The sequence below is a fragment of the Lepus europaeus genome, chromosome 3, assembly GCF_033115175.1.
Source record: "Lepus europaeus isolate LE1 chromosome 3, mLepTim1.pri, whole genome shotgun sequence".
In the NCBI taxonomy this organism is placed as follows: domain Eukaryota; kingdom Metazoa; phylum Chordata; class Mammalia; order Lagomorpha; family Leporidae; genus Lepus; species Lepus europaeus.
In genome coordinates this window covers 150,718,326-150,745,022 of record NC_084829.1, presented here as the reverse complement: position 1 = coordinate 150,745,022, position 26,697 = coordinate 150,718,326, and the positions used below count along the sequence as shown (strand labels likewise).

At 52.4% G+C, this 26,697-nt stretch overlaps 1 protein-coding gene across 1 annotated transcript; it reads left to right on the top strand.

Moving 5' to 3' along the window:
• Positions 1-185: 185 nt before the first annotated feature.
• ZC3H12D (zinc finger CCCH-type containing 12D) lies at positions 186-26,174 on the top strand. Its single transcript, XM_062187760.1, has 6 exons — positions 186-490; positions 11,510-11,649; positions 20,849-21,083; positions 23,186-23,292; positions 25,372-25,708; positions 25,763-26,174. Exons 1-6 carry the CDS (start codon positions 186-188, stop codon positions 26,172-26,174), a joined length of 1,536 nt encoding a protein of 511 aa, XP_062043744.1.
• The last annotated feature ends 523 nt before the right edge of the window (positions 26,175-26,697 follow it).

The window sequence follows — 26,697 nt, the reverse complement described above, 5'->3', positions numbered from 1 at the left end:
GGCCCAGACTGACATGATTTCCTGATAGATACGACTGGGAGGGCGGGAGGACACATGGCACCGCCCTCAGGAACCCGTGCCCAGAAGATACCTGATGGATGCTTTTTCTCTTTAGTGCATGCCTGCGGGGCTCCACGAGGAAGAAGCTGGGGGCAGGACCCCCTCCAGGTGCCGGCTGGCTTAGCATGGAGCACCCGAGCAAGATGGAGTTCTTCCAGAAGCTGGGCTACAGCCAGGAGGACGTGGCCAGGGTGCTGGGCAAGCTGGGTGATGGCGCTCTGGTCAACGACGTGCTGCAGGAGCTGATCCGGACGGGCAGCCGCCCTGGGGCCCAGGAGAGCCAGTCTGTGCCCCTGCTTGTCCCCCGGGGCTCCTGTGGGGCCCCAGACTCTGCTCAGTGGGGCCTAGGGCCAGCTCCGGAAGAGAACTGTGGAGACCCCGCCAGTTCCCTGCGTCCCATCGTGATTGATGGCAGCAACGTGGCGATGAGGTAGCTTTCCTTCAACCCGTGGTTGGGAGTGGTGGGGAGGGAGTGTTTGTTCTCAGGAAGCCAGAGAACTGTCCCTCTTCTCTGTGTTTGGCCCAAAGAGCTTTGGGACCGATGGATGGGGTTTGGAGTCTCTGTTCTGGCTCTTAGTAGCTGAATGGTCATAAGCCAGCCCCTTAACCTCTTTGAGCCTCATTTTCTCTGTGGGTGATGTTGGGCTAGAACTTCCCTAGAGGGTGGATGTGAGAACTGGAGCAGCATGGGACCTGCCACAGAGTAAGTGTCCAGCACGTGGGTGCTGTTTTTACATTAATCCAGTCTTCTTCTGGGAGAGCAGGGGTTGGTAGATGTGGCTGCTCGTCTGGAACATGGCCCTACCAGCTGTGTGACTGACAAAGCCGTGTAATACTTGTTTCTTGAGGCCAACAGAGTCTCTTCTACTCTCCTCTGGGTCATGAGAATCCGATGGGAAGATGTACTTGGTTGCATTGGTTGCCGGGGAGGTGGGGTTGCGGTTTTCTTGCTCGGTTTGAGATGTGTTTGTGGTCTCCTAAGCTGCCGATACAACTGTGTGAATACTCGTGTCTTGGGATCTTCATGTGTCCTGGGACTGTGAGCATTGTGCCTGCATGGTTATCCTTCCTGGCTTGGCTAAACTCTGCTGTGACAGCCTCTGCAGCTGCCCCACGCTCCCTGCTGGGTCAGGAGGGGTGTGGCTCAGACAAGTGCATCGTTCTCCCTCTTGGCTTAGTTACAGCTGGGCAAAGGGCAGAGCCATAGGAAATTGTTCACTCACAGCTTTAACTGTATGTGCTTCCTTTTTCTAAAGCTGAATTGGGAATCCAGTCAAGCAGTTCTTGGCAGCGTTGAAGGTGTCAACAGTGCATCCGGGAGTTTTCCCTGGGGTTTGGGCTCACTCTGAATTTGGCATTGTGTAGGCACAAGTTTGAAGTGGTTCACCCAAGATGACCCAACCTTGGGGGCTGTCCCTACATGCTCTGTGTGCTGTGTACTCAGAGTGTTTGTTCAATTTTTAGTTTATTATTTATTTGCAAGGCAGATACACACACACACACACAGATCTGCCATGTGTTGGTTCACTCCTCAAATGCCTACAAGAGTTAGAGTTGGGCCAGGACAAAAATAGGAACCAGGAACTCTATCTGGGTCTCCCACATGGGTGGCAAGGGCCCAAGGACTTGAGCCATCATCTGCTGCCTCCCGAGGTGTGCAGTAGCAGGGAGCTGGATTGGAAGTGCAGCTGGGACCCCAACTCAGGCACTAGGATATGATATGCTTTGCCACAACATCAGCACATTCGATTTAATTTGAAAGGCAGAGAGAGGCAGAAAGAGACAGGGAGATACACAGAGAGGTTACAGAGATGATAGAAATCTTCCATCTACTGGTTAGCTCCCTAAATGCCCACAATAGAAAGGACTGGGCCAGGCTGAAGCTAGGGGCCTGAAACTCAATCCAGTGTCCCACATGGGCAGGCAGTATCCAATTACTTGAGCCCACACCTGCTGCCTCCCACTATGTATATTAGCAAGAAGCTGGAGTTGGGAGTAGAGCAGGGACTTGAATGGAGGCACTCCAGTAGAATCGGGCAGTCTGAGAGTGGTGTCTTAATCACTGCGCCAAATGCCTGGCCCTGCTTGCTCAATTTTTAACCATCAATGGATCCTCCTCTTCTCTTGGGACTTAGGAGCTTGGCTCACAAGATCATCGTTACAGGCTTGCCTGTGTTCCCTGAAGGCACTAGATGGGTGAGTTCATAATCTCTTGCTTGAGCAAGAGCTTTGGAAACTTCAAGGGACTTTCGAGAAGCTATTAGGTTCTCAGAGTCCTGGAAAGTCTGACAGAGGTGTGGAAGGGAACCTAGCTTTGCTGTGCTCTGGATAAAGCACCTCTCTCTAGGCTTTAATAGAAAGTGGGATTTGAGTGTGAGACGATTATCACCTAAACCAATGAACTCCCCAGCCCTGACATTACGTGAGTCTGAGGTTACAAATTGAAACAGAAGAATGGGTGCGGGGTAAAAAGCCTTCTTTAGGGCCTCCAGGAAAGTGTCAGGGCTCTCTTTGGGGTCCAGAGAGTTTAGGAATTATTAGGACAGAGTGGCCTGCAAAAGTTTTCTTTTGATGACAGCCTCTGTTACTAGTTGGAATTCAAGCATAAACCACATCCTCTGTTTTCACATGACTGTCATATGTTCTGAGTAAGCCCATTTAGCCTCACCTCCTACACCCTTACCTCCCCCCCATTGTAATCATTTTAATCCATTCATGCTCAATCTGGGGGGTTCCAAGTAGAAGTCACCACTGAGACTTACTATGAAGAAGGAATGTGTCAGTGCATAAACACGTTCATCCACTTGTACCAACATAACACAGCTCACCAGAACATGTCTATCTGTGTGTTATTTGCATGCACTGACATACACAAATGTACATATGTCTGGACACACACACACACACACACACTTTCCCCCTGTTCCTCGTGTCCCAGTAGGAAAAATGGACAGATTGCACAGCGGCCACCTGATCATGGGACTTAATTTGTTCCTTTCCAAGACAGGTTCTGGGAGAGAGTAGGATTCAAGGTTGGGCTCCATCTGCTGCCCCTTCTCCTACAGTGCCCTCTGCTGTGTCCTCCCATGGGTGCTTGAACAGCCACTGGTCCCTCCAGGTTTGTGTGATCCTCAGTGAGGAAGAGAGACCCCAGTGGAGCTCACCCTTTACAGGGAATGTGTGGTTTAAACTCACAATTATTATCCATAACCTCAACATCCATTAGCCTCAGAAACATGGTTCCTGGACGCTCTCCTCACCGAGGGTTTGCAGTGTTGCAGGCGCTGTTCTTGGTTTTGAAGGGGGTAACTGCAGGGCCCTGGAGGGCTGGGGAGGAGCTTGAAGAGTGGTTGGGACACGCCTCCTTCCTAGCCTCATTGGATGAGGTGGGCGTCTCCTGTTGTTGGCAGCGTATCCTCCAGGGAGTGTGGTGCCCTGTGCCTCTGTTCCCTGGGGCCCGTGGTAGCCTGTGCCTTTGCTCACAAGGGACAGCTTTTCTTCTCGTTGTCTTTGGGAAGTCCTGTTTTAGTGAACCCTTGCAGACCAGCAAGGCCAATTGCCACTCGGGGACTAAAAACACAGGTGTATTCTCTTCTAGGTCTGGCAGCCAGAAGTCTGACCCAGGTCTCCTGGGTTCAAATCAGGGCGTCAGCAGAACTCACTCATTTCTGGAATCTGGAGGGGAGATCTGTTTTCTCATCTTCAGATTCTAGAAGCCTTCCCCTTTCTTTCTCTCATAGCTCCGCCCATCTTCCAAGCCAGTAATGGCCCAAACTGACAGACACAGTGTGGTCTGTGTGCAGCCATGTATGTGTTTTCTGGGGGAAGAAGAGCTGTAGCTTTCAACGGACATTTAAGGGGTCCGTGACCCCCAGATTGTTAGGAACCTCTGTTGGAGAATGAGAAATTATAGATAATGTCATCTTCGCAGCCAGGAATTTCTTTTTCCTCTCCCTCTTGGGAGGCAGCCAGCCACTGTCCAGTTGGCACAGGGAATGTTAGAGTGGCCTATCAAGTCTTATATCTGACCCTCTCAGTTGCACAATAAAGGCCTTGATGGACTTGGCCAAGGTCCACACTGCCTTGAGTCAGACCTTGACCTCTGTAGATGGTTTCCCTGATCATGCCACCACCTATAGATGTTTCTGTGGCCTTCTCTCCCCTGTGCTGCACGATTTTTTTTTTTAAAGATTTATTTGTTTGAAAGAGTTACACAGGGAGAGGAGAGGCAGAGGCAGAGAGAGAGATCCTTCATCCAATGGTTCACTCCCCAGTTGGCTACAATGGCTGGAGCTGCACCGATCTGAAGCCAGGAGCCAGGAGCTTCTTCTGGGTCTCCCACGTGAGTGCAGGGGCCCAAGGACTTGGGCCCTCTTCCACTGCTTTTCCAGGCCATAGCAGAGAGCTGGATCAGAAGTGGAGCAGCCAGGACTAGAACCGGTGCCCAGATGGAATGCTGGCACTATAGGTGGCAGCTTTACCCTCTATGCCATGGCGTGCACAATGTTTAGCCTAGGGCTGTTCATCCTGGCAGAACCAAGAAGGCCTGGGCTGACTTTCCTGGAGGTTGACAGAATGAGTCATGTTGTATCAGTGAACTGTTTGTCAACACAATGAAATACCCGACAGGCTACCTAGGAAGGAAAGGGCTGGTGGGGCGATCAGGTGGCACCATTGGCTCTGCCACTGCCTAAGGCCTTCCTGCTGGCAGTCCCGAGGTGGCGCAGAGCACGTCTGTCCGTGTCTGTGTGGTCTCTTTTGAAACCATGAGGATTTAATCGGTGGCTCCATGCTAATGATGCAATTCAACCCCATCCCTTCTCAAAGGTCCTGGCTTCAGACACCATTAACATAAGACTTTGGGGACCAAACCTTTAAGAGCTGGGCCTCTGGGGGACATTGAGCAGTCAGTCTAATATCCAAGCCATTGCACAGGTCAAGCACGTTGTACAAGAAATGGGAGGGTACTTGCTCAGAGCACACGCGAGTTGTCTGCTTCATGAAACACATCCTGTCCTTGAATCATTTAAATAAAAGAGAACTGTGTATATAGAACTAACACTCAAATGACCTAAAAAAACCTTCTATTTCCTCACTACAAAACAGAAAGTCCATTGGGCTCGTCTTAGCAGAAGTGCTGGCTTCATTAATCATTTCAGAAGTAGTGGGTCAACTTTCATGAGAATTCTAAGGGCAATGTGGGAGGAGCATCAAACCAGGGCCTGGGAAGCCGGGCCTTGCACTTGCCACACAGTCTTGCAGAATCTCTGTGTCCCATACGGGAAACCAGGGAGGTCAGAGGCAGAGGAGGGACATGGGCTAGTGCCTGTACGTCTGAGCTCTGACATCCAGCCCTGGACTGCCCAAGACAACTCCATGAGATGATGGAAAGTTCCAGACCTGCACTGTCTTTTATAGTAACCACTTGCCCAGTGTGATGGTCGAGCACTTGAAATGTGGCTAGTGCAACTGAGGAACTGAATTTAAAATTTTATTTCCTTTGAGTGAGTTTGAGTTTAAACTGAAGTAGCCACATGCAGCCACATGGGTTTTTCAGCCCACCAGCTGTGTGGCCTCTTTAGAGTCTTGTTTACACAATTCAGAAGCTGAATTAAACAACTTTAAATGACGTTCTCATCTCTGACATGCTAAGATGCAAGGTGATTATTTTATGAATGCTTGAAGGAAACACATGCATTTTCAGGGCCAGCACTGTGGCATGGCAGGTAAAGCCGCTGCCTGCAGTGCCGGCATCCCATATGGGCACCGGTTCTACTCCTGGCTGCTCCTCTTCCAAACCAGCTCTCTGCCATGGCCTGGAAAAGCAGCAGAAGATGGTTCAAGTCCTTGGGTCCCTGCACCCATGTGGGAGACCTGGAAGAAGCTCCTGGCTCCTGGCTTCAGATCAGCCCAGCTCCGGCCATTGTGGCCATTTGTGGGAATGAACCAGCGGTTGGATACTCTCTCTCTCTCTTTCTCTCTCTCTCGGCCTGTGCCTCTCTGGAACTCTGCCTTTCAAATAAATAAATACATCTTAAAAAAAAAAAAGAAAAAACATGCATTTTCCTCCTGAAGGAATTTCTCGTGTTCTTTGGAGTTTGGAGCAAGGGGGAGCCAACCAGGGGTCATAGAGCAGTTTGTGGTGCTCTGCACTCTGGCTTTTCCTAATGCCTTCTGATTTCCACACCTGCAGCTCTTCTTCTCTGGCCTGGACAGGGCTGCACAGTGGGGTCAGAGCCAATCTGTGCTGACTGGAGTCCTCCCCAGGCAGGGTGAGCCCTGGACCTACTTGCTATAGCCCCTCTGCAGGGCTGGAACCCTCCTGCTGTCCCCCCAACCGCGGGGGGGCGGGGAGTGGGGTATGGGGCCCCCAAGCATTGATTGTGCATTGAATGATAGCTCTGATAAACTAGCAAGATAGAGATCCATTTCCAAGTACATCCTCATGCCTCCACGGTGTGTGTGTGTGTGTGTGTGTGTGTGACTGTGAGTGTTTGCATGGAGAGATCTCAGCTTGGATCTCTCAGTTGAATACATAGTCCTTAGACCCTTGGCCTGAAGACAAGTCCCTCAACTTTTTAAAAAGATGGTGGCTTGCGTTGTAGGCCTGCTATTAGCTGCGTCACGGTATTGGAGAGCTTGAATTCTCCCAAGCCAAATGTTGCAGCATTTGCTTGCCGGGGCCCGCGACCTCCCCAGGGCCCAGTCGGCTTTACCATCTGCAGGCAAATCTAGAAAAGTGGGAGGGAGGCAAAGAGCCTCAGCGTGGGAGGAAACCACCTGACAATTTCACATCCTCTTGCTGCTGGGTGGAGGCTTGCATCTGACATGTCCTCATCTGGGGAGGCAGAGGACTCTTTGTTTTGGTCGTTGTGTAAGTTTTTAAACTCTTAGGAAAGGCCTCTGGCTGCCCCTGGAGGAAGGTGTCATTCAATGAGGGAGTTCAGGCTTGAAATCATGCTCCTCTCTTTTCATCATATCCCTCTCGGGGCTACAGTAGTGAGTATGAGATGGGGGAGGGCCCCTCAGTGCTGGCCCCTCAGCCTGGGGTTCTGAGCCTGCCCTGGCTGTCTAGTCTGCTCCCGTTGGTCTCTGTACAAGGTGAAGGCACTCTCAGAGCCGCTGCTCACTCCCTCTCTTCCTGGCCTTGAGCTGGGGAGAGGCTCCTGGGGAGTAGGTTCGGTGTTCGCAGTTCAACCCCAAGTAAGACACAGGCGTGAACCTGCGCTGGGACTCTGGTGTCTCAGCCCCTGAGGAATCGGCTCTGCCTTTCCTCCCAGGCCACAGCCACTGCGTTGTCCCACACAGGGCTGTTTTGTGGGTCTCTAACTCCTGCAGGGACTTCCTGGGCAGTAGTCAGGTCACAGCGGTGTGCGGTGTGCCCTGGGCTGTTTGCTGACTAATCGGTCTGCCAGTTGTGGCTGCCCCAGGCGCAATTGCCAGGTAGGCAGACTTTGCCCCAGGTACCAATCCATCTCTTTCCAGCCTTCAGCCCTTCACAGTTCTGCTCTTGCTTCCTTTCCCAGTTTCCTTTCGCAGGGCCTGGGCCCTGCTCGCTGGTTCCTAGGGCCCCTTCATGACCACATGAGGGTTTTTCCCCAAGCAGGGATATTTTAACCACAGGTGACTCATTGCTCCAAAGGAGCTGCCATCCCAGTCATCGCAGGGACCCATGGGGACGGGGGAGAGTATGAGTCTGTAGCCCAATAGATGTCCGTACATGGCTGTGAGTCCAGGAAGGGAAGCACAGGTGTGCGTGTCCCTCTGTGTGCTGGGCAGTGGACTGCAGGGTGACCGTGCGTGTCAGGGATCAGTTTCCCTCACTGTCCCTTACCACTCACTGCTCCCCGCCCTCAACTGTGCACCTGTCCAAGGTGTCGGGATGGAAAAGTTGGCTTTTGCATGATTGAAGACATACAGGACAAGCCCTAGAAAAGGACAGTTAAGAAGCACTTTAAAAAAAATTTTTTTTTAATTTGTTTGACAGGTAGAGTTATAGACAGTGAGAGAGAGACAGAAAGGTCTTCCTCCCATTGGTTCACTCCCCAAATGGCCGCTATAGCCGGCGCTGCGCCAATCCGAAGCCAGGAGCCAGGTGCTTCTCCTGGTCTCCCATGCGGGTGCAGGGCCCAAGCACTTGGGCCATCCTCCACTGCCCTCCCAGGCCACAGCAGAGAGCTGGCCTGGAGGAGGAGCTACTGGGACTAGAACTGGCACCCATATGGGATGCTGGTGCCGCAGGTGGAGGATTAACCAAGTGAGCCCCAAGAAGCACTTTTTGAAAGGGTCGTGAGGCGACTTGGCTGCAGCGTGGAGTGACCGTGCATGGTGTGGACAAGGGGTCTCTGGGTTCGCTTGCCTGCTTCGAGGTGCAGAGAAAGCACAATGCATAAGCTGTGCCAGATGCTCTGCTATAAAGGTGACTGGGCAGGCCTGGCCTCTGGCACAGTGACTGTAGGGTGTCACCAGTTGCATTTGGCCTCTGGAAGCCGTACCCTTCCCACGCACCTGTTTGTCCACCCCGGGGTCTCGGATGGTCTCCCAGGCCCGACACACCCAAGGGAGCCTTGTGTTGTTCCAGGCCCTCCTCAGTCCTGGCAGAAGCCAGGCTGTCCCAGGGGGCTGGCAGCCTGTCTGTACAAGGCTGGGGGTTCCTACATCTCCCCTCCTCAGGGCTCTGTTGGGGGAGCTCAGCTGGGAACAGCTGGTGTGGGGCATTGGGGGAGGCCCTGGTGAGGGACCGCCTCACTCTGCCTCTCCTCTCCTCTCCTTTCTTTCCTTCCACTGGGATGAAGGATAGGCGTCTGCCTCCTCTTCTCTTTGACCGCAGACATTGTGGCCAAGGACCTATTTCCTTTATCTTGAAGAAACCCAGATCCAGGCATCCAGGCCTGGCTCCCCTCTGGCTACTGATCTAAAGGACTACGAGAACAGTTTCTGCATGCCCACGAAGCCTGGCTTCTTCATACTGTGGATGAGGGAGGAGGGGAGGGAACTGGGCCTAGAGGGAAGGAAACAGCTGGTGCAAAGGCCCTAGGGTAGGAGTGGAGGAAGGAGCATGGCCAAGACAAAGGACTGAAAGAGGAGAGAGGGAAGGGTGATCTAATATTGAGACCAGCCTCGCTCTCGTCCATGGCGAAATCCAGTTGATTTTGCCTTCTCGGTATCTCAAATATGTCTGCTTGTGTACCTCGCCAGCCAAACACCACTGACCCCCCACTTATAAGTCTGAGCGAGTCTTCCGGCTCCCCAGTCCCAGTCACTTGCAGCAGCCTTCAGCAGCCTCTACCGTGGCTTCCCGGATGCAGCACCCGGACTTCTCCAGTAGATCCTTTATATTTTGTGAGGTTGCCCCCTCTACCCACCGCCAGCCATGACTTGCCAGTGTTCCCCCAGGCCCAGCCCTAGGCCTCTCACTTTCTCTCCAGGCAATCAGGCAACTAGTGGCTCCTGCTGTGGCTGAAACGGGGACATCCAACAGCTTATATCTGAGCCCTGGATACTTGCTTAACATTTCCACTTAGGGACCACAAAGTCTCCTGCAACTCAATGTGTGTCCAAAACCACATTCATGATCTTTCCATCTAAACCCTGACCCCTTCCAGAATCCCCAATGTCAATGAATACCCCAGCATCCAGTTACACAGGCAGAGAGATCTGGAAGCTCCCTTGAGGCCTTCTTCTCTATCACCCACATATCCAACCCATCGCTGAGTCCTGGAGACTTCACATTCCACATCTCTCTCAAGTTCACCTGCACCAGCTCAGTCCAAGTCACCATTAGTTTTTCCTTGGATGACTGCAATGGCTTCTGAGTTGGTACCCACAAGTGCCCTTGCTCCTTTCCAACTTCGTATCCTCCATGCTGCAGATTACAATTTTTGAAGTATGCATTGGATCATGGCATATCACATCATGTCGCAGAAACCTCCCATCTTTTTTTTTTTTTTTTTTTTTTTGACAGGCAGAGTGGATAGTGAGAGAGAGAGACAGAGACAAAGGTCTTCCTTTTTGCCATTGGTTCACCCTCCAATGGCCGCTGTGGCCGGCGCATCACGCTGATCCAAAGCCAGGAGCCAGGTGCTTCTCCTGGTCTCCCATGCGGGTGCAGGGCCCAAGGACATGGGCCATCCTCCACTGCACTCCCGGGCCATAGCAGAGAGCTGGCCTGGAAGAGGGGCAACCGGGATAGAATCCGGCACCCCGACCGGGACTAGAACCCGCTGTGCCGGCGCCGCAAGGCAGAAACCTCCCATCTTAAAACCCTTCCACGGCTTTTCCTCCCTCTCAGGTAAAAGGACAGACATCTTCAGTGTGGCCCACAAGGCCCTGCCTGTTCACACACCACTCTGTCCTTGCCGCCTCCAGTGATGTCTCCAGTGGAGTTGGGGCATTGGCCTCCTTGCTTGGTCTTGGGAAACCCAGTAATGTGCTTACAGCCTTCTCTCAGGGTGACAGTAATTCTACAGATGGCCAATCTCATCAGTGTTTTAAAATTTATTTTTTATTGATTTAAGAGGCAGAGAAATAGACACACACAGGCACACACACACACAGAACAAACTCTCCTGTTGGTCTGCTCCACAAACGCCCACAATAGCCACAACTGGGCCAGGCTGAAGCCAAGAGCTAGGACCCGAATCTGGATCTCCCATGTGGATGGCAGGAATCCAACTGCTTGGGCCATTACCTGCTGCTTCCCAGCTTGGACTCTGGTGGGAAGCTGGACTCACGAGCGGAGCCAGGACTGGAAACCAGGTACTCTGATATGAGACGCAGACATCCCAAGCAGCGTCTTTTTTTTTTTTTTTTTTTTTACAGGCAGAGTGGACAGTGAGAGAGAGAGAGACAGAGAGAAAGGTCTTCCTTTTCCGTTGGTTCACCTCCCAATGGCTGCTGCAGCCGGCACACCACGCTGATCCAAAGCCAGAAGCCAGGTGCTTCTCTTGGTCTCCCATCTGGGTGCAGGGCCCAAGCACTTGGGCCATCCTCCACTGCCTTCCCGGGCCACAGCAGAGAGCTGGCCTGGAAGAGGAGCAACCGGGACAGAATCCGGCACCCTGACAGGGACTAGAACCCTGTGTGCCGGCGCCTCAGGCGGAGGATTAGCCTATTGAGCCGTGGCGCCGGCCCCAAGCAGCGTCTTAACTGCTGAGCCAGACCAGTTCCTTGTACTCGTCCACTTTATGTCAGCCTCATTAGCTTCAGTTAAGGAGACGATCTTGTCTAAAATCCTTGGAATGTTTCCCCATTAGAGATTGAGAGCCTCTGTATTTCTTTCACAAGCTGTGTGTCTCTTATTAAGGGATATTCTCCTAGTTCAAAGTATCTTTCAAATGCAGGTTTCCTGGTTTCCTCTTGCTTGTGTGACATCTAAGCATTCTTAGAGGACATCACTCTTAGGAAGCCTTTCTGTGTCTCTACAGATTTCTTTGTTTTCCCGTTGTAGCCACGGAAATAAAGAAGTCTTCTCTTGCCGGGGAATCCAGCTGGCTGTGGACTGGTTCAGGGACAGAGGACACACCTTCATCAAGGTTTTTGTCCCCTCCTGGAGGAAAGAGCCATCAAGATCAGATACCCCCATCAGAGGTACGCTGCACAGATGCTTGCTTAAGGGCCCTGTGTGCACTTTTCCTTGGTAGTTCTCACAATAATAGTGGGTCGTCTGTTATTTGGTTAAGCATATGCGCTTCACCGCACGGTAAGCCCCGCGAAGGCACTGCTTGTGAATGTGCGCTGCTCTAGCCTACCCCCCAGCACCTAGCATAGCACTCAGCAGGCAATAGGAGCTCAATACATCCTTGTTGGCTAGCTGAATGACCGAATCACTGTCTTTTAGTGTGAGTAAGTTCCAGAAGTAACTGCATCTTACAGATTTTAACACTCTGAAGGAAGGCTGCATCGGCGTTCACTCCTAATAGTACACTGGACCTGAAAAAGACTTCCAGTTATTTACTGAGTGCCTGGTCCGTTCTCTTCATTAAAACAAACAAACAAACAAAGCAGCAGAAGGAAATCGAGACCCAGGGGATTCTTTATTTTTTTTAAAAAAATTACTTATTTGTTTATTTAAAAGGCAGAGAGAGAGAGAAAGAATATATGTTCCTTCCACTGGTTCACTCCCCAACTCCTCAACAGCTGGAGCAGGACCAGGCTTAAGCCAAGATTCTGGAACTCAATCCAAATTTCGCACATGGTAGCAGGAACCCAACTACTTGAGCCATCACCTGCTGCATACCAGGTGTGCATTAGCAGGAAGCTGGAGTTGGAAGTGGGGCTGGGACTGGAACCCAGTGCTCTGATGTGGGATGCACACGTCCAGAGCAATGGCTTAGCCTCTGTGCCAGAGGCCCACCCTGAAGTCTTTGTTTTTGATTCTGAGAGCAGCTAAGAATATTTAAACTATTTATATCTATAATATTAGAACAGTGTGGTTTAAATAGAGTTTTTGTTTGCTTGGCTTTCCTATAACAAGACATCAGATGCTAAGGCATTACTGGCATTATTTCAGTCATGGCAGTAGCCGTAGGGCCAACCTCCTGGTGATTCTGGGAGGTCTCCATAACTTTAATTCCAGCCTTTTTGCCCAAGCTTTTGCTTTGGGTTTATTTTTAATTCTATCAATGGTTGCCAGTTGCTGCTGCTTCTCTCACCATTACCCTTAAAAAAAAAAAACAGCTTTTAATGATTTATTTAATTTTTACCTGTTTGAGAGGCAGAGAGACAAACAGAGGAAGGAGAGATAGACACAGTGAAAGAATTCCCATCTACCAGTTCATTCCTCAGGTACCCACAACAGCCAGAATTGAGCTGGGGCTGAAACTGGGAGCTGGGAACCCGATCCAGGTCTCCCATGTGGGTGGCAGGGAGCCCATTACTTGAGCCATCACCACTGCCTCCCAGGGTCTTCATTAGCAGGACGCTGGAGTCAGGAGCTGGAGCCAGGCATCAGATCCAGGCCCTCTAATGTGGGATGTGGACATCTTAACTGCTGGGCCAAACATCTGCCCCACTTTATTGTTTTTCTTGTCTTGTAGATGCAGTATCTTCTGGAATATGAGGGCACTTCAAACGTTTGTGGAAAACAGAATTAAAATTAAGTTTCTTTAGGTGCAAATATTATTTTGAAATTCATGTGTAGTTTTTTTATGAGATATAAAAGCAAGATTTATTTTTTTTTGACAGGCAGAGTGGATAGTGAGAGAGAGAGACAGAGACAAAGGTCTTCCTTTGCCGTTGGTTCACCCCCCAATGGCCGCTACGGCCGGCGCATCTCGCTGATCCAAAGCCAGGAGCCAGGTGCTTCTCCTGGTCTCCCATGCGGGTACAGGGCCCAAGCACTTGGGCCATCGTCCACTGCCTTCCCGGGCCATAGCAGAGAGCTGGCCTGGAAGAGGGGCAACTGGGATAGAATCCGGCGCCCCAACCGGGACTAGAACCCGGTGTGCTGGCGCCGCAAGGCGGAGGATTAGCCTGTTAAGCCACGGCGCCGGCCATAAAAGCAAGATTTATTGGAGTCAGTGACCTCCAGGCAGAGTGGCATGGGGGTGGGGGGCTCTACCAAGAGAGGCAAAACCCAAAGGGGCCTTGTGGTAGTGGGGTTTTTAAGCACAATTTGGGAGAAGAAAACAAACTTATCAGCTTGACATTCAGTTACAAGATGGGGATGAAACCCATCAAAAGACCTGATTTGCAGTCTTTGACCTTATCTGGCTTGCTCATGATAAAACAAAAAGAGGGGCTGGCACTGTGGCATAGTGGACCACCTGCAGTGCCGGCATCCCATATGGGTTGGAGTCCCAGCTGCTCCACTTCCGATTTAACTCTCTGCTGTGGCCTAGGAAAGCAGCAGAGCATGGCCCAAGTCCTTGGGCCCCTGTACCTGCATGGGGGACCCGGAGGAAGCTCCTGGCTCCTGCCTTCAGATCAGCACAGTTCCAGTCATTGCGGCCATCTAAGGAGTGAACCAGCTGATGGAGGACCTCTCTCTCTGTCTCTCTCTCTCTGCCTCTCTGTAAATATGCCTTTCAAATAAATAAATAAATCTTAAAAAAAAAAAAAACAACAAAAGAGCCATCAGAAGGGTGGGATACCTAATTTGCTTTACAGGAAACTGGGAGCTCAGAGGAATCACCACTGCTTTGTTATTCTCATAATATTGGAGATTCCTAACGAGGTAGGGCAGGTACTTCTGATATTGCTAAAGATAACTTTTGGGGGAAGCAAGCATTTAGCACCCTGAATTTCCACTGGGACCAACCTGACTGCCTATTAACCCGTCTGACTCCTCACATACCCTCCCCCAGAGGAATGGACCCTAACTTCTGTTAGGGGAACTGGGCGATGACTGCTCTGGCTGCTTCATGCTGAAAAGGGGCAGCATTAGGAATGGCAGTTGAGACAGGGTTCCAGCAGGAGGTGGCTTCTTGAGCCAGTGACAATGCCAGCTTGCAGAAGCTGCTTCCATCCATATGCTTGGCCATCTAGAATTTCACTGTTTCAAGTCTGGAGAAAATGAATCTAACAAGCAGATTAAACTCACAGGGTCTCAAACCAAGGACAGAGTCATTATTAGAAGACCTAAGAAAGGTGCTGTTTAAACCACAAGCAAGTTTTCCCATTGAGAGGCAAATAGGAAGTGCCAGAAGGGGCTTGGTAATAATCTGGTGGGCTTTAAGGCCAGGCCAGGTCTGAGGCTCAGACCTATCTATCTCTTCACATGGGGTGCTGGAAGAGGCATCACAAGGGAGGCGTGACCCTCCTTAGGGAAGGCCCCCTGTTGACTTCCATTACCCAGCTTGCCTGGGAGGAGAGCTGGCCTGAATAGAAGGCAGATGGCATCTCTAAAAGAGAATTTACAGTTCTGCCTACAAATGTTACTGACCCTATTTAATCGTCCCCTCAATGGTGGTGATTACTTTGGAAGCTGGGCTGAGTGAAGGGCTTTTCAGCTCAGAGCCAACAGGGTCTGTGTCTCTCCTGGGAGTCCTTCCAGGGCAGTTCCATTTCCAGTGGCCCAGTTTTTGGCTGGCAGAGCTGCTAGGGCTCTTCAAGAGCTGACTTCTGTATCCATCCAAAGCCCTGGCTTTCCACATCACAAACCAATGCTATTTGGCGGTGGACTGGCCTATTGGGTCTCCTTGATGGCAGATTACCATGTAAAGCAGCCGTTAATTAGCCTGCCATCTGCCTTTTTTTTTTTTTTTAAGATTTATTTATTTATTTGAAAGGCAGAGCTACAGAGAGGCAAGGGGAGAGAGAGAGGGAGAGGGAGAGAGAGAGAGAGAGAGAAGTCTTCCATCTGCTGGTTCGCTCCCCAGATGGCTGCAATGGCTGCAGCTGAGCTGATCCAGGAGCTAGGAGCTTCCTCCAGGTCTCCCATGCAGGTGCAGGGGCCCAAGGACTTGGGCCATCTTTTATTGCCTTCCCAGGCCACAGCAGAGAGCTGGATCCAAAGTGGAGCAGCTGGGACTTGAACCGGCACCCATATGGGATGCTGGCACTGCAGGCAGAAGCTTTGCCCACTATGCTACAATGCTGGCTCCAACCTGCCACCTATCTTTACATTGCTTCTGCTGCCTAGCTTGCTCCTCTTTCTCTTGGTTTCTGGTAAAGTAGACTGGATGAAACCTTTAAGAGGATGCAAGTCAAGGGGGTGCTCAGTCCCATTCCTAATCTTTGGTGGCCTAAGCTAGAAGTCTGGCATCACAGGCATGTTCTGATTGTCGTTTTTCTGTGAGGTGGGGTTGACAGTGCCCATGAGGAAAGCTGTGTCCTCGCTTTAACATCAAACACGATGACCACCTTATCTATAAAATTTGAAGTCATTAGTAAAACTTTCTCTCACTGTGTTTGGTTTGAAAAGGGAGGTTTAGCTTGTTTACTGTGCCTATGGCAAAGTAAATCTAGCTGTGGAATCATAATTTAAGCTCTCATTTTGGCTATCTTATTATTATGGAAAAATGTTAGCCATCCCTTTTATAATGTCTAAAGATCAAACTGTACATCCTGGAGAGTCCTTCAGAATAGAATCAGTTTCCTATCTTGAAGAGAATAGAGAAATGAGGGAACAAGTCAGCCTTCCCAGATCACTTACTGTCAATAACTTAATATCAAATGAAAACTTAGCAAGCAATTTTAACTGTAAATAACAACTTATGAAAACATTTACCGGAAGGTCCAATGCCTTCTATAAATTTCAAGACAAGAGTAAATGTATTTGGAAACATCACTTAGTTATCTAACACTATTATAAAAATCTGGGGTGGGAAAACTCCCTCCATTCAACAGGCACCAGAGACAGTGGAGGATCCAGCAGTTTATTACACCAGCAGGCTCAGTTGGTATCATTTCCCGAGAACTGAGCAACAATCCCAAGTTTCTTACAATATTTATAGATCCATCAGTGTCATACCTTAGCTGTTACAGCATTGGTGGGTTCAAATTGCAGCCTACGTGACTTAGGACCACACTTGCAATGGTTGGTGGACCTGGTATGTTTGTAAGAGAGATACCGGGATAGATTTATTAGGACAGATTTATGGCTAGGGTTTATAGAAGCAGAACTTAGGACATCTCCTCTCCTCAGACAAGGTAACAGTGGGCAGCTGCTTCACTAGTTAATTGCAAGCAGCCACTTTTCAAGGTGTGTGCTAGAAGGAGGGGTCCGCTTTTCTTCCTTTGTCTCTAGTTGTGGCCATATTTCCTGTACAACACAGCATAGTTTTTTCATAATATGCATTTCCACAAGCTTTAGAAGACTCTTCATGTGCATGGATTTCCAAACTTTTTGAAAGAGTTACAGAGAGAGAGGGAGAGGCAGAGATCTTCCATCTGCTGGTTCACTCCCTAGATAGCCACAACAGCCAGGGCTGGGCCAACTCAAAGCCAGGAGCCAGGAGCTCTTTCCAGGTCTCTCAGGTGGGTTCAGAGGCCCAAGCACTTGGGCCATCTTTCTGCTGCTTTCCCAGGCCATTGCAGAGAGATGGATGGGAAGTGGAGCGGCTGGGACTGGAACCAGTGCCCATAAGGGATGCCAGCACTGCAGGAGGCAGCTTTACCCACTACACAACAGTGCTGGCCAGCTAATACAATTTTTTTTAACGTTCTCTTTATTTTTTCTGGGGTCAGTTTTCTTTCTTTCTTTCTTTGTTTTAGTCTTTCTCCTTCATTCTTTTTAGGTTTACTTCTCAAAAAGTCTGGGGAATCTTTGTCAGTTTTTTTTTTAAAGATTTTATGTATGTATGTATGTATTTGAGAGGTAGTATTATAGACAGAGAGAGGGAGAGACAGAAAGAAAGGTCTTCCATCCACTGGTTCACTCCCCCAAATGGCTGTAATAGCCAGAGCTGGGCTGATCCGAAGGCAGGAGCCAGGAGCTTCTTCCAGGTCTCCCATGTGGGTGCAGGAGCCCAAGCACTTGGGCCATCTTCTACTGCTTTCCCAGGCCACAGCAGAGAGCTGGATGGAAGAGGAGCAGCCAGGACTAGAACTGGCATCCGTATTGGATGTCAGCTCCGCAGGCGGAGACTTAGCCTACTACACCACAGCACTGGCCCCTCTTTGTCAGTTTTTATTGTGACTAAAGAATGCCATTGGTTAAGTATCTATCTGTGCAATTAATTGCTCTGGGTTTTCCCTCTCAGGATGCAGACCTTCCCCTGACTGGCAGAGCCCACCTCTGTGTTGTCTGACAGTTTTCCCTTCAGCACATGCTGGTGGGGCAGGCAGGCTGCCAGTACCTCGGCCCACTGGGTAATCCAGGGCCAAAATGCTGATTGCTTTACTCTGGAAGGCCAACAGCCACGTGGGAGGCTCCCTCCCTCCTGCTGTGGCTTCACTTTCCTGACTGCACCAGGGAGAAGAAGCAAGTGGAGGCCCATACCCTTAGGTGCAGCAGCCCTGGGAGCAGCCGGTCCAGCCTGGCTCTGCCTGGCTTCCACTCCCTCTCCGCTGCCTGGACTGCCTTGGGGCTTTGCAGGTTTGAAAATGGCTCCCACCTCTGATTTGGCTCCTGTACACATTCTGGGCAGCGGCTCCCTCCACACTATAGGACCTATGTGTTCCTCTTCTCCCCTCCCCTCCCCTGCCCTCTTTTCCCCTCCCCTCCTTCCTCTGCCCTCTTTCCCCCTCCCCTCCCCTCTCCTTCCCTTCCCTCATCCTTTTTCTTTCGTTGTCTTTTGATTGACTGACTTATTTGAAAGGCAGAATGAGACAGATGGAGAGACAAAGAGAAAGAGATCTTCCATCCGCTTGTTCACTCAACAACCAGGGATGGGCCAGGCTGAAGGCAGGAGCCAGGGACCCCATCCTGTCTCCCATGTGGGTGGCAGGCCCAAGTACTTGGGCCATCTTCTGCTGCTTCCCGTGCATTAGCAGGGGGCTGTGGTCCTGTTTTCTGCCTTCCTAAAATTCCTCAAAATCCTGGCTTAGCTGCTGCCCCCAAGCTCCCCTTTAACCTTTAAGGATCCCTCTTTTGTCATCTCATCTTAGTGAGAGTGTGAGAAGGCAGACAGATAAATGCTTGTGTTAAGTCTCCATCATAAACCAGTTACCCCAAATAGCACCTTTATGTTTTGGGCACGGAGATGGGTGGCTTTCCACCGTTCAGTTGTGTAACTTTAAATATAATATGAGCAAAGCATAGGAAAATTGGGGGGGGGAGGTGAAGGAAGGAAGGGAGTAGGGTAGAAAATTTTAAACAAGTGCAAACCTGTGAGAGAAAGATGATAAATCTGAGCACATTAGAATAAAAGCTTCTGTTCATTAACAAATACCACAAAACTTAGAAAAATGTAAAAATAAGTCTCCAACTGGCACAGGCTAAGCATCAAGAATTACTGAAAAAGGATTGCTGTCCAAAATATGGAGGACGTCTCCAGGTTAATGAGACCAGGGCAATGTGCCAATAGAAAGATGAGCTCAAGATTGAGCAGGCCTTTCACAGAGAGAAAGTGTAAACGCCAGTAAACAGAGATGCTCAATCTCATTAGTAACCGGCAAGATGCAAAATCGACCCACCATCAGAGGCCATTTTATACCTGCCAGACTGGCAACAATCCAAAGGCCAGAAAATGTCTTCTGGGAGGGTGCCATGGTGGGTATGCAGCTTGGTCGGACCGCCTTGGCAAATGGGTCTGCACTACCTTATAAAGTGCCTTTCCCCACGATGCAGCCACATTCCCCGTTAGAGATACGCGCTTAGACTCCGAGCCCGGGACTTACGCGCAGAACTAACAGCAATGGACACAGCAGCACAGCCACGCCTCACAGACAGCGGTAAACACATGCAGCGGTTGCATAAGGATGCGCATCAAGGGATTTCAATTGTGTTGAGTCCAATGCGAAGCCACAGTGAAAGTGGTCCTCCTATCTCTGTATCCTTAAAAAGGAGAGCAACACAGTTATAAGCACAAGGTTCTAAAATGCAGGCCATCTTTTTTTTTTTTTTTAAAGATTTATTTATTTTATTTGAAAGAATTACACAGAGAGAGGAGAGGCGGGGGTGGGGGTGGGTCTTCCATCCATTGGTTCACTCCCCAAATGGCCACAACAGCCAGAGCTTCACTGATCCGAAGCCAGGAGCCAGGAGCTAGGAGCTTCTCCTGGGTCTCCCACATGGGTGCAGGGGCCCAAGGACCTGGGCCATCTTCCACTGCTTCCCTAGGCCATAGCAGAGAGCTGGATTGGAAGTAGAGCATCTGGGTCTCGAACCGGCATCCATATGGGATGCTGGCACCTCAGGACAGGGCCACGCAGGCCATCTTAAGGGGAACAGAGAGGCCTGGGAACTGGGAGAGGAAGAGGGACTTCCAAAGCCTGGGCTACCTTCTGTTCTCAAAGTGGCTGCTGCGTACAGAGCTTTTGTTTGTGTGTTTTGCTTTACTACGCTTTATTCTTAGATGCATTAGGCACCTTTTAAAAGCCTGGGAGCCATATCATGTGCGAAAGGAGTTGAACTTGAGGGAAGAAGCAATGTATGAAGAGTGTGCTAATCTTCCAAGTTTTGTGTAACTAAAATGTGCAGAAGGGATTTGCTCCTGCTCATCTCCCAATGATCAGACATTGGGTCTTCCTGGGATACAGGCTTTAGAAAGGCCTCATAATGTTTGTACCGCCTGCTACATGTTCACCTCCTTGCTGGTTTTTGCCGAAGCTCTCACAGGCCTGGGCTTGTTCAATCTATGCACAAAGACTGAGGAAGGGAAAGGAGGTGTCGCTGTATTTATTTTAGAAATTCAAAACAGGGTGAAGTCCCCCAGAACTGGGGCTTAGCTCCTTAGTCCTGGTTTCTCCCTGCTGCAATCTTGCATCCCTGGAGGAGTCGTTAGGGGCTGCTCCAGCCTACAGGGGTCCCAAGCAGGTTCCTGAACGTGGAGGGGCGGCGGACTCCTGGTTCCCAGCTGAGGGCCCAGCAGGCGCCTTCCTAGGTAGAAGAGGAAGGTCTTCCTCCAGAGGAAGGCCCCTGTGTCTGCTATGGTCGGGGCACTGTGGCAGGTAACCCTCCACAGGATGGGCTGAAATCTCCCTTCCCAAGTGACTTCCTTGTTGGGTACCAGCCTCTGGGTGCCTGGGACTGCAGGCTGCAGGCAAGTTCAGGAAAATTTAGCGACAGAAGTGACATTATGGTGGGAGAAGTGGGTGATTTGCCTCCCCTGTCACAACCTCCCTGCTCCTCGTCCACATGGCTAGGGAGTGGGGTGGGGAGGCAGCCATGGCTTGGAGGACCCCTGGGCCTTGCTTGGGGGATGGTCCTCAGGCCCTGACTGTGGCTCACTCCGCGGCCCAGAGCAGCACGTGCTGGAGCAGCTGGAGCGGCAGGCCGTGCTGGTCTACACCCCGTCACGCAAGGTGCACGGCAAGCGGGTGGTCTGCTACGATGACCGCTACATCGTGAAGGTGGCCTACGAGCAGGACGGTGTCATCGTCTCCAACGACAACTACCGCGACCTGCAGAGTGAGAACCCGGAGTGGAAGTGGTTCATTGAGCAACGGCTGCTCATGTTCTCCTTCGTCAATGACCGGTACGGGGCCCTGGGGTCTACGGGGGGTGGAGGGGCAGTGAGGCAGGAAGCCGCTCCCACGCCTAGGCAGCTGGGATTAGGGTCACAGGCACACCCAGACCTGTGGCCGACTCGGCTCCCCTGGCTGCCCGGTCATCACTGTCCTGGGTCTCTTCTGTGCCTGACCAGCTTTCCCCAAAATGTTCTCATGGCCACAACCAACAGGCGGGCCAAGCCTGTGCTCAGGGCACCATTGACTTTTTATTTATTTATTTTTTTAAAGAATGCAATACTTCAACTAAGAGCCCGGAAATAGTCACCCTGGGACAGATCCAAACTTTGTATATTTCCTTTCACTTATTTCAGGTTTTTTTTTTTTTTCCAAATAATTTTCAATTACATATGGGAGTGGGCAACAGAATCTTTTCTTTGGGTTGAATCTGCCCGGAAATGACTGTCTGTATGGCTCTTGGTTGAAACACTCGAGGGAACCTGGCTGGTTCATCTAGTCTTGGGGTGGGGAACCTGGACATTGATACCATCACTCACTGGCCACACACAGTCATCAGCTGAAACATTAGCCTGCTATAGCTTTACTGGATTGAGTCTCAGACCAAGTGATGCCACAGGCCTTGTATGGCCTGCAGAATGGATGTTGGCCTGCTGGGGAAAGTCTACCCCTGATGAAGCAGGAGCAGCTGGTGGAGGGAAGACATCAAACTGGCCAGCAGGGGCTGAGAGCCTGCGGCCCAAGCTAAGGCAGGGAGGAAAGGGCACTTAGGCACTACGCACTGGTTAGACCCCTGAGGGCTGACACAGGAGGTCTGGCATAGTAGGTAGGGGTCTTCAGACTGGAATAGTGTGAGACAGGTGGGGATGGCACAGCAAGCTGCGATGTTACTCTCAATTCAGTTTCTGTTCCAGGCTACGATAGCTTGGGCCTCGTTCTGGGCCCTCTGGAACAAGGTCTGTGACAAGTTTCCCCTCTGGGAGGGCAGAGACTGTGTCTGTCTTGAGTGCCATGTCCCCAGCATGCCTGGCACCTACTAGGCATGCAGTGACGAGTGGTGGGGGGACGAAGGCCCTGGGAGGGGGAGGATGCCTGCCTGCCTGTGAGCAGGGGCACCACTGGGACACCCCAGGCACAGCCACAGGGCCCTCTTGGCACAGCTCTGTTCCCAAGAGAGCATGAAGCGAAGTCTTGGGGAACTTTTAATAACCGCAGTAGACGGCTCCCTGGATTCTTGGTCAGGGCCCAACCCTGAGAGGCCGGCTGTGTAGCTGGGAGCCGAGCCAGGAAGCTCAGCCGGGGATGGCTCATTGCTCTGCGGGGTGGGACCTCAGTGTGGCTCTTTGAGAGAACAGCAGCCATAAAGCAAGGAGGGAGCTTTGTGGGACCCGTGAGTGTCCCTGGGGACAGCTGTCCTTCCCCTGGGGAGTTCTGGCACAGAATCCACTTTTCCTTGGGATTCTGGAGCACCAGAGCATACAGGGAGCAGGGCCAGAGAAGCTGAGCCCTTGAGGCGGAGCCGGGCTGGGAGCTCCCGGGTTTGCAGGAAAGGCCGTCACGTCTACTTGGGGACTCTGTGTGCACTCAGCACCTGCGACCACGTCACAGATTCAGCCCCTGGATTCGCTCGGAGCTGTGTTTGGCACAGGGCGAGACGCAGGAGAAAAGGGGCCTGTGCCTCAGGACCTCATGCAGCTCCAGCACCTGCTAGCAGTTGGAAGATTTGACCTCTTCTGGAGGACCAGAGGGAAGCCAGGAAGCCTGAGCAATTATGCTTCAGTTCTCCTGGACAAAAATCACCCGGGAAGCTGTTAAAAATGCAGATTCCTGAGCAACACCGGATTCTGATTAAGCGGGTCTGGTGCGCAGCCCGGTGTATTTTTAACAAGCTGCGGGCTGATCCGGACGTGGCTGGCTGGCTGGAAGCTCCGCAGAAGCACCTGGAAGAGGCCGGGCTGGGCTGTGCTCTGCGTGGTTCTTTGTGCAGGGAGGGTTCTGGTGCTTGCTGGGGGCTTGGATCTGCTCTCCCCGCAGCCGCGCGCACAGGTGTCCGGGACAAGTCCCAGCTGGCCTTGTAGTCACCCCTCCCCAACCCCCATGCTTGTTTTTGCAGGTTCATGCCTCCTGATGACCCTCTGGGCCGCCACGGACCCACCCTGAGCAATTTCCTGAGCAGGAAGCCCAGGCCCCCAGAACCATCCTGGCAGCACTGCCCCTACGGTGGGTCGCACACAGGGCCTCATGGGCCCTATTTGGGGCAGCACTGGGTACAGTCAAACATGCTGGCAGCCAGCAGTCGGGGTTCCAATGCAAGTTCTGCCCTTCACCAGCTGTGTGACCCTGGAGGGGTGTCTTAACCTCTCTGGACAGCTGTGGTGAGGAAGAACTGGCACCCCGGGCAGCTGGCATATGTGGCTGTCGGTGAAGGTGCTATGCAGGGGTCACACAGGACACAGAGTGTCTGAGAACAGGGAGGCTGTGTGCCTCCCCCCACCTCCTAGTTCCTGTTCTTAGCCCCTTCACCTGGCCCCTGGCACCTCCTGTCCTCATCCTGGCTCCCTCCCCAGCTCCTAGGGACTTTGGTCAGTGCTGGCCATTAGGAATTAAGGGTTTACCCAGAGGGTCCCCTCCACCCCCCATGCCGGCCTGCCCACAAGCTCTTTGTTTTTCTTTTTCTTTTTTAGAAAGCTTTTATTTAATGAATACAAATTTCATAGGTACAGCTTTAGGAATACAGTGGTTCTTTCCCCTGTACCTGCCCTCCCACCCCCCCTCCCGTCCTACCACCTACTCCCTTTCCTATCCCATTCATTAAGATTCATTTTTAATTATTTTTACATACAGAAGACCAACTCTATACTAAGTAAAGATTTCAACAGTTTGCACCCACACAGGCATACAAAGTATAAAGTACTGTTTGAAGACAAGTTTTTACTGTTAATTCTCATAGTACAACTCATTAGGGACAGAGGGCCTACATTGGGAGTAAGTACACAGTGACTGTTTTGATTTAACAACTGGCCGGCGCCGTGGTTTAACAGGCTAATCCTCCACCTTGCGGCACCGGCACACCGGGTTCTAGTCCCGGTTGGGGCGCCGGACTCTATCCTGGTTGCCCCTCTTCCAGGCCAGCTCTCTGCTATGGCCCGGGAAGGCAGTGGAGGATGGCCCAAGTCCTTGGGCCCTGCACCCGCATGGGAGACCAGGAGAAGCACCTGGCTCCTGGCTTCGGATCGTGATGCGCCGTCCGCAGTGGCCATTGGAGGGTGAACCAACGGCAAAAAGGAAGACCTTTCTCTCTGTCTCTCCCTCTCACTATCCACTCTGCCTGTCCAAAAAAAAAAAAAAAAAAAAGAGTTTGATTTAACAATTGACTCTTATGTATGACATCAGTAATCACCTGAGGCTATTGTCATCAGCTGCCAAGGCTATGGAAACCTCTTGAGTTCACAAACTCTGTACTTAGGGCCATAAGCAAAGTGGAAGTTCTCTCCTCCCTTCAGAGAAAAGTACCTCCTTCTTTGATGGCCCCTTCTTTCCACTGGGGTCTCACTCATGGAGATCCTTTGTGTAGATCATTTTTTGCCACAGTGTCTTGGCTTTCCATGCCTGAAATGCCCTCAAGGGCTTTTTAGCCAGATCCGAATGCCTTAAGGGCTGATTCTGAGGTCAGAGTGCTGTTGCTGCCCACAAGCTCTTTCAGTGACTTGCTTTGGCAACTTAGCTAACTCCTCCAAGTCTTGGTTTTGGTTTATAGAAGTTCAATCCATCCTCGAGTGACACTCAGAAGTCACTTACTGTTACAGTGAAGGAGTCCCCACACACATTTAGGCAGGCCTATTCTGCCTGCTTTCACTCTCAAAAGTGCCCAGGTTTGGACGATCACTTACTTCTTTGACCGTTTGTTTGGTCACTTCTGTCAGAACAGTGTGTAGGAAGATGGCAATGGTTCGTCCAAGAGATGTGGACAGCGGGGAAAGCGAGGCACGAGCACTACTCCCCACTGCTCCATCCCCTAGGTGGTCCTCATCCACCAGGTGGGGAAGGTGGAGGCTGGAGGTCATTGAATCCTTGGGATTTGGTCTCAGTCCCTGGTCACAGGGAGTCTGGGAGCCAACACTCTGCCGGCTTGGGATGTGGCCCATCCAGCCCGCGCCCAGATCCTGTGCCTTTTAGGGGCGCCAAGGCTGCAGGAGTCCCCACGGAGAGAGGCCGGCTGAGGGCCCTGCCCATTCCTCACGGGGACCGCACAGTCCTGCGCTACAGGTCTCACCCCGCGCCCTCTCTGCTCTCTTCCAGGCAAGAAATGCACCTACGGCATCAAGTGCAAGTTCTACCATCCCGAAAGGTCGCACCACGCGCAGCTGGCGGTGGCTGACGAGCTCCGGTCCAAGACCAGGGCCTGGCCGGGCGGGGGCGCGCCGGAGCGGCGGCCGTCGAGCGCCCGGGGTGGCCCCGCAGCGGCCGCACTGGCTCTGCGCGAGCCCGGCGCGCACAGCCTCCAGCCTGCGCGGCTGCCCGCGGACCTGGCCGCCCTGCAAGGGAGCTTCTCGCTCCTGACCATCGGCGATGGCCAGGGGCCCCTGGGGCCGCGCCCCCCGGGATCCGCGCCTCGGCTGCGCAGGCCCGACTGGGTGCCCATGGGCAGCCGGGCACCTTCTGGGGCTTCGCCAACCCCGCGCGCGGGCAGCACTGCCGTCCCACGGCCGCCCTGCCTCGGGGCGCGGGTACCGGCCCTGCCCGGCCTTCCGAGCCCGCAGGGCGCGTTCGCGCTGGGAGACCTCCCGCCCCGGCCCGGGCCGCAGCTCCAGCCGCGGGGCGGGCTCTGCGCCAGGGACCTGCCCGGCGACCCGTGGACTCGCCAGCCCAGCTCCGACCGCTTCCCGGGCCTTTCGGCCTGGGCGGAGCCGGCCTGGGGCGACCGCACCTGTGACTGCGAGGAGCACACGCGCGCTCGGGCGCGCCCCGCGCTCTGCTCCGTCTTCCCACCAGACCAGGTGGACAGCGCCATGGCTGCGTTCCCCGCCCTCTCCGACCCCGCCGGCCTCTTCCTGCTCCTGCAGAGATCTCAGAGGGCGGGCGCGCAGCCGGGAACGCCCTGAGCGGCCGGTGCAGCCACCGCAAGCAAGGCCCGGGCGTTGCTTTGCAGCTGGGGCGGTGGGCCCCTGGTTGCCTGCCTGAATCCGGGTCAGCGGCAGCCGCGAGGCCTCCCGTCTAAGGACGGGTCACCTCCGCGTTGGCTGCGGGTGCCCCGTGGCGGGATGGGCGACCTCACTGAGACCAGGGCCTGCTGCGCGGAGGGAGAGATTTCAGACGTTTGCAGGTTGCAAGTCCCAGTCCACCCCAAGGGTGTGTCCAGCGTCAAGCGGCATCCGCAGGGGGGGTGGGGGGGTGTCACAGAATCCACTAGGGGGTCCCCAGCACAAACCCAACGGAATAGGAAGTGTCAGAGCCCACGCCACTCGGCCTAATCCCGTGGACTCCGCTGGTGGCTTTGACACTGTGTGCCTGTGCTGGGCTGTGAGGTCGGGCAGGGCACTTGGTCCAGAGAGTCTGCTCCCCTACCCCGCCACCTTGGCACACACAAACCAAACAACACAAATATATCCTAGCACATACCTACCT